Source organism: Bufo gargarizans, chromosome 5 (assembly GCF_014858855.1).
Source record: "Bufo gargarizans isolate SCDJY-AF-19 chromosome 5, ASM1485885v1, whole genome shotgun sequence".
Lineage (NCBI taxonomy): Eukaryota > Metazoa > Chordata > Amphibia > Anura > Bufonidae > Bufo > Bufo gargarizans.
In genome coordinates this window covers 201,980,921-201,996,095 of record NC_058084.1, presented here as the reverse complement: position 1 = coordinate 201,996,095, position 15,175 = coordinate 201,980,921, and the positions used below count along the sequence as shown (strand labels likewise).

The window sequence follows — 15,175 nt, the reverse complement described above, 5'->3', positions numbered from 1 at the left end:
AAAAAAAACTGTAGCTCCCAGGCTATGGAGATACTAAAATACTTTTTGGGGGTTCCTAAAATGATAATATAGTGTAAAATCAAAATACATTTTAAAATGTAGACATATTAGGTATCGCCGCATCCATAAGAATTTGCTCTATAAAAATAACATTTGACCAAACCCCTCGGATGAACAGCGTTAAAAATATAAAATAAAAACGGTACCAAAACACCAATTTTTTTATCCTTTTTTTCCGGTAATAAAGCAAGGGTTAACAGACAAACAAAACTAAATATTTATTGCCCTGATTCTGTAGTTTGCAGAAACACCCCATATGTAGTCGTAAATGGCTATATAGCCACATGGCAGGGCATAGAACCAAGGGAACGCCATATGGTTTCTGGAAGGCAGATTTTGATGGACTGGTTTATTTACACCATGTCCCATTAGAAGCCCCCCCGGTGTAGCCTAGACTAGAAACTCCAAAAAAGGGACCCCATCTAAGAAACTACACCCCTCAAGGTATTCAAAAGTTACTTTAAAATGTTAGAATTTACATTTTTTGTTACCTTGCCTCAAAAAAGTGTAATATAGAGCAACCAAAAATCATATTTACCCTAAAATAGTCCCAAAACATCAACCACCTTATCCCGTAGTTTCCTATATGGGGTCACTTTTATGGAGTTTCTACTCTAGGGGTGCATCAGGGGGCTTGAAAGGGTACATGGTGTAAATAAACCAGTCCAGCAAAATCTGCCTTCCAAAAACCCATATGGCGTTCCCCTTCTTCTATGTCCTGCCGTTTAGCCAAATAGTAGTTTACGACCACATATGGGGTGTTTCTGCAAACTACAGAATCAGGGCAACCCATATTGAGTTTGGTTTGGCTGTTAACTAATTTTTTCCAGTAATAAAGTAAGGGTTAAAATGGAAAATTTTCCAAAAAATTTTAATTCGAAAATTGTTTCTCCATCTGCCATTAACTCTTGTGGAACACCTAAAGGGTTAACAAAGTTTGTAAACCCAGTTTTGAATACGTTGAGGGGTGTACTTTCTTAGATGGAGTCACTTTTTTGGAATTTCTATTTTAGGGGTGCAACGGGGGGCTTGAAATGGGACATGGTATAAATAAAACCAGTCCTGCAAAATCTGCCTGCCAAAACCCATATGGCGTTCCCCTCCTTCTATGTCCTCCCGTTTGGCCAAACAGTAGTTTACGACCACATATGGGGTGTTTCTGCAAACTACAGAATCAGGGCAACCCATATTGAGTTTTGTTTGGCAGTTAACCTTTGCTTTGTTCCTGGAAAAAATGGATTATATTGTTAATAATGTATAATTCTTAAATTTTTTGTCCATTTGCCATGAAGTCTTGTGGAAGACCTAAAGGGTTAACAAAATTTGTAAAATCAGTTTTGAATTCCTAGAGGGGTGTAGTTTCTAAAATGGGGTCATTTTTGGGTGGTTTCTATTACATAAGCCTAAAAAAAGTGACTTCAGACCTGAACTGGCCAATAGAAAGTGGGATTTGGAAAATTTCTGAAAAATTGGAGCAACTATCCCACAAGTACTGGATCAAGCTTTCTCTTTTTTACTGCAGTCTTAAAAATTCCTAATCAGTCAGAAAAATGCATTGAGATGCCGGATCCGTCTTTCCGGCGTCATCCGGCAAAACGTATCCGGCATTTATCTTTTTCACTTTTTATTCGGTCAGCGCATGCTGGATCTGGCGACTACATTGCTATGGAAAAAAATGCTGGATCCGGCATTCAGGCAAGTCTTCAGTTTTTTGGGCCCGAGATTAAACGGTAGCATGCTGTGGTTTTATCTTTTGCCTGATCAGCCAAAAAGACTGAACTGAAGACATCCTGAACGGATTACTCTCCATTCAGAATGCATGGGGATATAACTGATTAGTTATTTTCCGGCATTGAGCCCTTTTGACGAAACTCAGCGCCGGAAAAGAAAAACGCTAGTGTGAAAGTACCCTTAGAGTGGGACCAAATTCCAAGTTTGCTACTGGCCTTCATTGTAACTTGTTATTCCCTTGCTCAAAAAGGCAGCAACAAATATCTCTGGCATTTAGGTATAAAGAAAAGTATGAGAATTAAGGTATGCGGTATGGAAATGATTGTGGCATTAAAATGTTAAAGGAGTTTTCCAATTAGAAACTAATCACAGCAAAGCACAAATATCCACTTAGCCACATAGCAGTACATACTGTTACTGAGACCCCGGCTCTGGACCATTTCAAACATAATCATTAATACATAAAAAAAAAAGACATTCAAACTTCATCAAGTTCAATAAGTTCAATAATATGATAATTTAAACAAATATAATATAACAAAATAATATAACAAATGACTAAATCAAAGAGTAGAACATCTATGGTTTCCACTAAAGATCACATTGTCAAAATACTGTACTTAGCTTCTCATTATAGCATGCAGATACCTTGGGATTTTGATGATGCGCTTGCCTCTTTGAGGGAATCAGTAGAGTTTAACCATTTACAACATTTAGCACCTATCCACAGAACAGGTGATAAATGTATGACTGCTGGGGGTCCAACCACTGGGACCCCTAGAAATCATGAGTTTCCCATGCAGACACCCTTGTTCTTGTGCATGCTGAGGATACAGCAGTCGATCCCGCAGCAGTCGATACCCCAGCAGTCATACATTTATCACCTATCCTGCTGAAAGGTGATAAATACTAGTGGGAAAACCCCTTAAATATTTTTGTATGTTTTGCCCCCTGGAGAGTATGTAATATAATGTAACGTTCATACAGAAAGCCATTTTTCTGGACCTCCAGTTTACAACCCAATAAAGGAACCCCAACCTTACCCTAGCGTTATATGTGCATACCTTATACTTTATGTGTAGTGTCCCTTTAAAGGGAACTAAACAACATCTGTGTCAATAGATTTACAAGAATGGCTGCAATGAACTGATAACATGTATGCCCTGAGAGACCTGGCCTGCAAATCCTACCACATTACAGTCATGCTGGGAATTATAGTGAGTGTTTTCTAGGTCAGGTCAGTATGGGGTTACATACCTATTTAAAGATAATGTGAAAGATTAATGAGAGTATAAATCTGGACCATAAATCTACTGCTGTCAAGTCACTAAGAAATGGTATTTTACAAAAAAAAATATGATTTGGCTTTAGAATATATGTGATCCAAGTTTTTTCGCAGAACTGAAAAAAAAAATACTTTTATAATGGCTGGTATAGCAGTACAGTGCATGGACCGATATTGACCTTCTATAGATGTGGGTGTGCGAAATTCTTTGCATCTTACCTTACACAGGTTGAGAATTACGATACCGGAATTTTTGTAGTTTTTCTTTTTCATTTTGTATTTTGGATTTATGCATTCCCACTGCACCTATAGTAAGGACATGGACAAGTCATTAGCACAAACTGTCAAAGTGGCCCGTGACCACTGAGGACAACCTTGGTATGACAAGTTACTGTGGTTGTCTCTACACAATTTTTGGAGATGCCTAAAACATTAATCCTATGATTATATACCAATGGATGAGATTTAAAAAAAAACTGTGGTTCCCAAGAAAGGGTTATTTCTATCATGCTGCTAACATATGCCATATCATTAAGATTGGTGGAGATTTGAGCTGACTTCTGAGACACCACCAATCCTGCATTACAGCATTCCTGGACATCCACTGTGTAAAGGCCCCTTTACATGGCCCAATGGAGTAGCCAATTGTCAGAAAGGAAGCTTTTCTTCCTGACAATTGCCTGCTTTTCAGTGGAGGAGAATGGTGCATTTACATGCAGCAATTTCCTCCACGGTATGGGGAGAAGTAATAACTAATTCCATTGCTCGTCCCCACAGAATCATTGTTTGCCGGCAGCAGAGAGATTTTTAAAAGGAGCGATCTGCTGTCGGCAAACGTTTTATGTCTCCTCACGAACAATCCTATAACCTGATGTATGAGTGTTTCACTTGTTCATAGGGAAATCAGCACCACTTTTACACTGGCAAATTATCTCTTACCAGCGTCCCTATGAACACCTGTTATCAATAATGTGACTGAACATCAGGCAGTGTAAAGGGGTCTTAAAGGGGTTCTCCAGGAAAGAAAAAAAATGATAAATGAACTTTTAAATGCCTTTAATTATTTGTCTAGGGGACAATCAGTAAAGGAGTTAAAATGGCTGCTGTCAGATTCCTGGACATAGAATCCGTCTTTCTAATGATGCTGCTGATGGCCTGTGTGAGAATACAGAGAACTCAGCCCTATGTAAACTCTGGTCTCTGCCTGCACCAGCACTGTGAAGCATGATATGATGTGCAGACGACAGCTGAGTGCTCAGCTTTGTCCGTGTGCTCTGGAGCTCACCTCACCTCGTACTCACAAGCTGAAGTGTAGGGATGAGGAACAGACAGACGCTGCTGTGGGTTAGGAGTGTCATTAGAAAACACTTCAGCTTTTGTGCTTGAGGTGCGTTGAACTCAAGGTGAGGTGAGCTCCATTCCGAAGCACAGGGACACAGCTGAGAAGTTATCTCAGTGGCCATCTGCACATAATAGCATGCTTCACAGAGACCAGAATTTAAATAGGGCTGTGTGCTCTGTAATCTCACACAGGCAGTCCTGCACTGTCAGGAGGACGGATTTAATGCTCATAAATCTGACAGCAGCCATTTTAACTCCTTCACTGATTGTTTCCTAGACAAAAAAGTCATTATATATAAGTAAATGCATTTAAGAGTTTAGTTATAATAATATGTTTTTAAGTATTTTCCTTTTTTTTTCTTTCCTAGAGAACCCCTTTAAGCAACTGTAACAGCACCATTTAAATGAATAAGGCCATGCTGCAGTACCTTGCACAGCAGGTGGCTGGGAGCCACATCAGTAAAATATTGCTGTAGCTCCTTCATTCTGCTCATCAGTTGGGTTCCTGGCAGTCAGATCTTAACAAAATCCTATCATTTACTAAATGGAGAAAAGCCCTTAGATTGTAAAAGCCTATATTGCAAAGTCGGAGCATTACATGTTAGTTTAGTTTTGTCCATTGTCAACTGAAGAACTTTTAGGAAAATTACTTATTGACTCGGCCCTACTGTTTTGCACTTTAAGAAAATTTGTTCCTTTAACAATTGCATCAATTGCATGGCCTTTGTAACAGCAGTGACACATGGCGGTATAAAGTCAGCATTCTGAGAGTGAGTCAATAATCACATCAGTCAATAGAAATGGTGGCATTCTGCAGAGTCAAGCCGAGTTTGCCATTATACAGAAGAGGAACAATAATTGCACCAGAAGCATAAACAGCAACATATTGTGCATCAGACTACAGGGGCAATGTCAAGGAAATGCAACAATGATGTCTAAACTACTTTACAGACCAAAAAAAAGAAAGATAATTGAGTACAGATATAGATATTAGAGTACAATATAAAGTTCACTGATACACATATAAAATGGTCTAAGTAATGAATTAAAAGAGTAGTCCATGATTAGAGACTAGGATCAACTCTTCTTCCAGAAACAGAGCCACTCCTTTCCATGGGCTGTGTCAGGTACTGCATCTCCGGCCCGATCACTTGAATGAGACTGAGCTGAAATAGCACATATCGGCCTTTGACAAGAGTGGTGCCATTTCTGGAAAAAGATTAGCCTTTTTTCCCCTAAACTTGGACAACCCTTTTAAGTTTGATTAAAAGGGTTTTATCACTTCAGTAAGTGTCATTTATCATGTTGGGAAAGTTAATTCAAGCCACTTACTAATGTATTATGATTGTCCATATTGCTTCCTTTGCTGGCTTGATTCATTTTTCCATCACATTATACACTGCTTATTTCCATGGTTATGACTAGAGATGAGCACATTTTTCAAAAACGTTATTAGCCGTTTTGCCGAATTTTTGGGGAAAAATTTGATTTGATCCGAATACATTTGCGGCGAATTACGTTCAAAAACTGCTATTTCCTGGCTGCTGATAGCCTTCATAGTGGTGTAGAACACTGTGCCTTGTAGTAATACGCATAGGGAGTCTGCTTTGGTAGTGAAATAATACAGTGAATCAGTATGACATGCAGATGACAGGCGTCACTCTTAGAATCACAGCACACTTCACTTATTTGGGAAGTCAAGGGGCCAAAACTGACCAAATAACTCAAGTGTGAACTCAGCCTTACAGGTCGATGTTAGCGTCAAGAATAAGCACACTCCTTTTACACCCTTGTCAGCTGATTCCACATAGATCTCTACAGAACCTGTTCTATTAAACGCTTATTAAAGTAGAGCCCCCGACAGAGTGAAGAGGGTGTCAGCAGTAAGTTTGTGATGACGTCAGTGATTAATTTCCCCCATTCTCTGATCCGTCAGAACAATTACTCAGAAAAAACGGATCCTGTCTGTGGTGGAGCATATGCCTTCACTCGGTCAGCATTTGCTCAGTAATCCATCAGTTTTGCTAATGGTGGAAAAAAAAACAGGAGTGGATCTAAAACAGAGATGACACATGAATGGAAAATTTGCATGTCTCCTGTGTTTTCTACCCACTCCTGCTTTTGGCTACCAAATCATAAGCCAATTATGATGGGACCATACAGGCCTTAAAGCTGCTACACAGACAGGATCCGTTGTGCGTCTCATTTTTCCTTCCTTCTAACAGATCAGAAGACGTGTCAAATAAATAATGATGTCAGCCAAGCTGAAAGCCAAAATAGCGGACCAGCCATGAAGTGGAGAGGGTGGTAACAGCATGAGAAGTCCACAGAGTGGACCTGTGACATAGTGGTAAGGTGAAAGCAGCATGAGGAGACCACATAGTGGCCCAATGACAGGGTCTGGAGGTGGCAGCATCATGAGGAGACCACAGAGCGGCACAATGACAGAGTCTTGAGGTGGCGGCAGCAGCAGCATCAGGAGGAGGCCATAGAGCGGAACAATGACAGAGTCTGGAGGTGGAAGCAGCATAAGTAGGCCACAGAGTGGAACAATGACAAAGTCTGGAGGGGTGGAGGCAGCATCAGGAGGCCACAGAGTGGCAAGGTGACATACTGTGGTGGTGGGTGGCAGTACCAGTACCCGCTGAAATCCTGGCTGATCAATGCCTGATTCATTTTGATGCAGTGTCCCACTATGTGCTATATGTGGGCAGTTTAAACTCTTGCTAAATGTCATATCAAATGTATTGTGGTATCATGCTGTAATTTCCTTTAACAGGCTGGCAGTGTCATTTATCTTTATTCGCCCCTATATATATAGCTGGGGGGTGTAAAGTTAGTGTGTCCGATGCTAATGAAGAGATGAGGAAGTTAATGGAGGAGGTGAAAATTTTTATAGCATATAAGTGCAGCGCTTAATGCTGAATGCAAGATTTTTTGTCCACTGAATTTTGTCTAATTCAAAAAAGATCTTACCGCTGTGGGGACTCGCTCTGGTAGTTAGGATTAGCAGGTGCAGCACAGAGGCAAAGTAAAAGTTCACTACAAACATCAGTGTTTATTCACACGTTAAAGCAAAACAAAAACGCAAGTTGCTTAGTGATCGTTCACACACATGAAAAGTTCATATACAAAATAGTCACCTTTTCTCCTGGGTGTTACTTCACACTCTGTTGGAAGTTCTGCTTTGTCAAGTCCACAGGCAAGCGTTAGACGGCCTGTTCACCCTCACAGGGGTCTGAGCCCTCCAGCACAGCTCAAGCTGTGGATGCCAACACAGCCCTCAGATCACAGCACACAGACCTCCTGAGCTCCACTGTCAGACGGAGGTAATTCTCCTCACCTGACAGTGCTGGCTGGTTTTTATGCCTGGCAAAACCCGGCCCGGAACATGGGGAGTAGTCACCCACCCAGCACTTTGACTACTCTCAGTAAGAGCCATCCCGGATCAGCTATTACAGCCATACTAAGTATCAAGGTGTCAAACAGCAACTGCTGCTGACAAATAAAAGCTGTCTCTTACTCCACTGAGGCCAGGATCCTCGGTGACATGTACCTATCATCCACGATGATTCCTTGTACCTTTTTACACCACATATAAGTACAGCGCTTAATGCTGAATACAAGATTTTTTGTCCACCTAAATAATTTAAAAAAGACTTACCGCCCATAAGTGCAGTGCTTAATGCTGAATACAAGATTTTTTTCCCACCAAAATAATTTAAAAAAGATTTTACCGCCTATAACTGCAGCGCTTAACGCTGAATACAATTTTTTTTCCACCAAAATAAATTACACAAGACTTTACCGCATATAACAGCATCGCTGAATACAAGCTCCTTGGAAGGTAATGGAGCATCCAGGTCATCTGGCATCTATTCGCTCAGCTAAAGGATTATATTGAAAGTGTGTAGAAGCCACACAGGGGCCCCCATGCTACAGATTTATCATAGAGACATCATAGGGATTTTAACACATATAACTGCAGCGCTGAACGTTGAATTCAAATTTTTTTTCCCACCGAAATTACTCACAAAAGATTTCACCACAAATAACTGCAGCACTGAAACGCTGAATACATTTTTTTTTCCACCGAAATAAGTCAGAAAAGATCTTAATGCATATAAGTGCAGCACTGAACGCTGAATAAAATTTCTATTTCCACAAAAATACTTCAATAAAGATTTTACTACATACAAAGAAGCACGGAGATGGAAAGGGTCTTCGGATTCCCCCCGCACTATACGGACATCTCAGAAATGACCCGCTGCTCCCGACAGCAGCTCCTGGGAAGGTCATGGAGCGTCCCAGTCATCCAGCATCTATTAGCTCCGCTAAAGGATTATTTTGAAAGTGTGTAGAAACCACACGGGGCCCCCATGCTGCACATTTATCATGGAGACAACATGGAGATTCAACCGCATATAACTGCAGCGCTGACCACTGAATACATTTTTTTTTCCGACCAAAATACTTCAATAAAGATTTTACCACATATAACTGCCGCTACTTCCATGAACTGCTACCGCCGCTACTTCCATGAACCTCTGCCTGGGTAGGTAGGCCGCTGAGAATCAGGTGCTCTACCCAAGGCATGTTTGGCTCCCGAAATCCCATTGCCGCCATCCTACTGAATCCCAGCCATGCTTTCAACACATATAACCGCCAACGTGAACTGAGAATGTATTTTTCTGCTTTTACTGAAATAGGCCACCAAACGCTTTCAACACATCTAACCACTGCCGACATGAACTGAGAATGTATTTTTTGTCTAATTCAAAAAAGATCTTACCGCTGCCAACTTGAACCGAGAATGCATTTTTCTGTTTGTACTGAAATAGGCCACTAAACGCTTTCATCACATCTAACCGCCGACGTGAACCGAGAATCTATTTTTCTTTTTGTACTGAAATAGGCCATTGAACCCTTTTGCCACAAATAAGTGTACCAGTGAAATGTGCACTTATACACCCCTATATGCTTTCACCAGAACTAACTGCAACATTGAGGTGCGTATATATTTGTCTTTTTTTTACTAAAATACGCCTCTATACGCTTTCACCAGAAATAACTGCAGATGTGACCTGAGAATATATATTTCTTGTTAGAATGAAATAGGCCACTATACGCCATTTTTCTTCTGTACTATGCCCCTATACACTTTCACCAGAAATAACTGCAACAGTGCAGTGTGTATATATCTGTCCTTTTTTTACTGAATTACGCCCCTATATGCTTTTAACAGAAATAACTGCAACAGTGTATATATTTTTCTTTTTTTAATGAAATATGCCACTACACGCTTTCACCAGAAATAACTGCAGATGTGAACTGAGAATATATATTTATTGTTGGAATGAAATAGGCCACAATACGTTTTAGCCAGAAAACAATTAAATAGTGCAGTGCGTATATATTTTTCTTATTTTATGGAAATATGCCCCTATATGCTTTCACCAGAAATAACTGCAACAGTGCAGTGCATATATATTTGTCTTTTTTTACTGAAATACACCCCTATATGCTTTCAACAGAAATAACTGCAACAGTGCAGTGCGTATATATTTTTCTTATTTTACTGAAATACGCCACTATACGCTTTCACCAGAAATAGATGCAACAGTGCAGTACATATATATTTGTCTTATTTTACTGAAATAGGCCCTTATACACTTTCACCAGAAATAACTACAACAGTGCAGTGCGTATATATTTAGATTTTTTTTTTTATGAAATATGCCCCTATACGCTTTCACCAGAAATAACTGCAAAAGTGACCTGAGAATATATATTTCTTGTTGGAATGAAATAGGCCACTATACTCTTTAACCAGAAAACAATTAAATAGTGCAGTGCATATATATTTTTCTTATTTTACAGAAATATGCCCCTATATGCTTTCACCAGAATTAACTGCAGAAATGCACTGAGAATATATTTTTTCTTTTTTTACTGTAATACGCCCCTATAGGCTTTCACCAGAAATAACTGCAACAGTGCAGTGCGTATATATTTCTCTTTTTTTGTAAAATACGCCCCCTATACGCTTTCAACAGAAATAACTGCAACAGTGCAGTGCATATTTATTTTTATTTTACTGAAATATGCCCCTCTACACTTTCACCAGAAATAACTGCAACAGTGCAGTGCGTATATATTTGTCTTTTTGTACTGAAATATGCCCCTATATGCTTTTAGCAGAAATAACTGCAACAGTGCAGTGTGTATATATTTTTCTTTTTTTAATAAAATACGCCCCTATACGTTTTCACCAGAAATAACTGCAGAAGTGACCTGAGAATATATATTTCTTGTTGGAATGAAATAGGCCACTATACGCTTTAACCAGAAAATAATTAAATAGTGCAGTGTGTATATATTTTTCTTATTTTAGTGAAATACGCCCTTATATGTTTTTTACCAGAAATAACTGCAACAGTGCAGTGCGTATATATTTGTTTTTTTTTTTGTAAAATACGCCCCTATACGCTTTCAACAGAAATAACTGCAACAGTGCAGTGCATATCTTTTTTTTCTATTTTTTACTGTAATATGCCCCTATACACTTTTAACAGAAATAACTGCAACAGTGCTGTGCGTATATATATATATATATATATATATATATATATTTATTTTTTTAATTACATAAGCCCCTATATGCTTTCACCAGAAATAACTGCAGAAGTGACCTGGGAATATATTTTTCTTGTTGGAATCAAATAGACCACTATACGCTTTCACCAGAAAACAATTAAATAGTTCAGTACTTAATATATATTTTTCTTATTTGACTGAAATATGCCCCTATACACTTTTACCAGAAATAACTGCAACAGTGCAGTGCGTATATATTTATCTTTTTTTAATGAAATAAGCCCCTATATGCTTTCACCAGAAATAACTGCAGAAGTGACCTGAGAATATATATTTCTTGTTGTACTGAATAAGACACTAAGATATAAGCCACTAAAGGCTTTCCAACATAACACTTGCAGCCCAATAACAAAAAGCTGGAATGACAGAGCTGACTATTGACTATTTGGAATGAAATATGCCACTATACTTTTGACTATGGAACTCTATGCCTGAGGAGGTGGTGATGGTGAGTACAATAAAGGAATTCAAGAGGGGTCTGGATGTATTTCTGGAGCGTAATAATATTACAGGCTATAGCTACTAGTGAGGGGTTGTTGATCCAGGGAGTTAGTCTGATTGCCTGATTGGAGTCGGGAAGGATTTTTTTTCCCCCCAAAAGTGGGGAAAATTGGCTTCTACCTCACAAGGTTTTTTTTGCCTTCCTCTGGATCAACTTGCAGGATACCAAGCCGAACTGGATGGACAAATGTCTTTTTTCGTCCTTATGTACTATGTTACTATACGCTTTAACCAGAAAACAATTAAATAGTGCAGTGCGTAAATATTTTTTCCTATTTTACTGAAATACGCCCCTATATACTTTCACCAGAAATAACTGCAACAGTGCAGTGCGCATAGATTTTTTCATTTTTTTACTGTAATACATCCTTATACGCTTTCAACAGAAATAACTGCAGAAGTGAAATGCGTATATATTTTTCTTGATGTACTGAATAAGATACTAAGATATAAGCCAGTAAAGGCTTTCCAACTTAACACTTTCAGCCCAATAACAAAAAGCTGGAATGACAGAGCTGTCTAATGACTATTTGGATCCCCAAATAATCGTTCCCTGCACTTGTAAATCACTTTCCTATCAATGTCCCTAGCGCCTTCTGATGTCTCTCTCTGCACTAAGATGCTTTTAAATGATTCCTCCCTATCCTTTCCCTGCACTTATAAATCCTTTTTTCAGTCTTTTTTAAACATAGAGGTTTTTACAATAGTTGTCCCTAGCGCCTTCACACATCTGTCCCTGCACTCTGAACGCTGGAAAATGGCTGCCGTATTTATAGGGCTGTGACATCACAGGGCTGGCTGGCTGCCGATTGGTTGCATGCAGGCATGTCAATCTGGGTGATCCCGCCTTCCCAGAGTTCCTTGCCCCATGTCCTCAGTCCTCACACGTGTAGCTACCATTTTAGGAAAATTGCGATTCGTTACCGCGAAGCGCAAGGAAATTCACATTTGTTGGGAATCAAAGTTTTTCTGAAATTCGGATTGAATTCCACTTCGTCAGCTTCAATTCACTCATCTTTAGTTAGGACCACCCCACAATCCATCAGCAGTGGCTGTGCTTGCACACTATAAAAAAAAGTACCGGCCTTGGTAATTGCCAGGACGTGGGAGCTCATAGAGGCTAGTGCCTTTTTCTATAGTGTGCAAGCACGACCACCACTGATAGAGGGTGGTGCAGGGTGGTCATAACCATGGAAACTAGCAGTGTATAATGTGATGGAAACATGAATCCAGCCAGCAAAGGAAGCAATATGGACAATCACAATAGAATAGTAAGTGACTTATATTAACTTTCTCTACATGATAAATGCTATTTTCTGAAGTGATATAACTCCTTTAATCTTTAGAGCCAGAATTTCCCAGTGACGTCCACTATACAGTGTTTTAGGCTTGACTTTACTTGATTTATAATAGGGATCTGGCATGTGCTACATTCAAGGATTCGCCTGCTACACCTGGCATGCTGAAAGGCAATTAGTTTTGAAAAAGGACATTTTGTCCTACATTATTTCCTCACAAACCACATCTGCTGATTTCCCCTTTTGCCCCAAAGCTCAATTATCGGTCTTGTGTAATGGATTTTCTGACTGAGGTAGCAGACAGACACGACTAACATGTATCTGGGAAAATCTCTAGCAGCTGTTGCTCCGGCCTCTGGAGAGAATCCCTCTACCTTCAGAATGCCATGTGAATATTGAGACGGAATTGGCACAAGTCACTACACTGTATTACTGCATTTCTGTTTCTGGGTATGAATGTAATGCTGCAATGTATCATATATGCAATGTTCTTCTGGCTTTTAAGCATTATTTGGATTTGCGGAAAGGCAGAAGAATTAAAAATATCAGATTACTGATTCACCGCACATTTTAGTGTATAACAGATCCTAATGTGGATCAAAGGACGGCAAAAAATGCTCCCATAATGCATAAGCCAATCTGCCCTAAAAATGAGGGAAAAATTTCTGTCCTGATCCTACTAGATGGACTGACTAGATCAAAACTTCAAGGGGTTGTCCGTATTCAGAGCTGAACCCAGACATATCCCCATTTTCACCCAGGCATCGCCTCTGACAGGAGCATCGGATTACGGTATTTTGTTTGTTTATATTTTTAACACTGCCAGGTGGAGGCTTCCACTGAGCAATGTTGATGGTGACGTCACCAGCACTGATGGGCGGTCTAAAGCCTACCCATTAGTGCCGGTGACCTCACCTGGCTCACTGCTAGGCAGAAGCCTCCGTTTAGTTTTACCCATCGAGAGCCCGGTACAGCACTGGATCTCCCAAAAAAAAACATGTGCTGAATTACGCAGGGCAAAGAAGAGCAGGAAATGCTCCGATGCTCATGTTGGAGGGACTGACTGAGTTGAAACAGGGATATATTCGGGTTCAACTCTCAACCTCTTTAAAGCAATCTTCTGATTAAAGAAAAAATGTCACATTAAGGCCTCGGTGCATCCGTGGCCGTTGTTCCGTTTTCCGTGATTTTCTGCGGACCCATTGACTTTCAATGGGTCCGTTGAAAACTCGGAAAATGCACCGTTTGTCATCCGCCTCCGTGATCCGTGTATCCTGTCCGTCAAAAAAATATGACCTGTCCTATTTTTTTGACGGACAACGGTTCACGGACCCATTCAAGTCAATGGGTCTGTGAAAGAACACGGATGCACACAAGATTGGTATCCGCGTCCGTGATGCGTGGCCGTAGGTTACTTTCATACAGACGGATCCGAAGATCCGTCTGCATAAAAGCTTTTTCAGAGCTGAGTTCGTGAAAACTCAGATCCGACAGTATATTCTAACACAGAGGCGTTCCCATAGTGATGGGGACGCTTCTAGTTAGAATATACTACGAACTGTGTACATGACTGCCCCCTGCTGCCTAGCAGCACCCGATGTCTTACAGGGGCTGTGATCCGCACAATTAACCCCTCAGGTGCCGCACCTAAAGGGGTTAATTGTGCGTATCATATCCCCCTGTAAGAGATCAGGGGCTGCCAGGCAGCAGGGGGCAGACCCCCCTCCCTCCCCAGTTTTAATTTAATTGGTGGCCAGTGCGGCCTCTGTGTTAGAATATACTGTCGGATCTGAGTATAATAGGGACTCCTGACTTTACACTGAAAGTCAATGGGGGACGGATCCGTTTGCAATTGCACCATATTGTGTCAACGTCAAACGGATCCGTCCCCATTGACTTGCATTTTAAGTCAGGACGGATCCATTTGGGTCCGCACGGCCAGGCGGACACCAAAACGATTTTTTCTTCATGTCCGTGGATCCTCCAAAAATCAAGGAAGACCCACGGAAGAAAAAACGGACACGGATCACGGAACTACGGACCCAGTTTTTGCGGACCGCAAAAGAAAAAAAAGGGTTGTGTGCATGAGGTCTAACTGGGGAATAAACAGAAGACACACTTGGTTCCCTCATTTTCATCATTTCAGCTGCAGATCCACCAATTCACAGGCTACTCTACTGCCATCCAAGATGGCTGGACCATTTCTCAGGATGCTGACCAATCTCAGGGCAGCAGGAAATGTCTTGGACTACCAAATGCACAGTGTGTATCAGGTAGTCCAAGAAGCATTGAGGTAATCATG

General features: G+C 40.4%; 1 protein-coding gene across 1 annotated transcript in view; it reads right to left on the bottom strand.

Moving 5' to 3' along the window:
• Window positions 1-15,175, bottom strand: part of CPNE4 (copine 4) — a 479,073-nt gene that overhangs the window by 97,455 nt on the left and 366,443 nt on the right. The window contains exon 11 of the mRNA XM_044295448.1: window positions 3,296-3,382. Within this exon, the coding sequence (XP_044151383.1) occupies window positions 3,296-3,382 (87 nt within the window). The remainder of the gene's footprint in view (window positions 1-3,295; window positions 3,383-15,175) is intronic.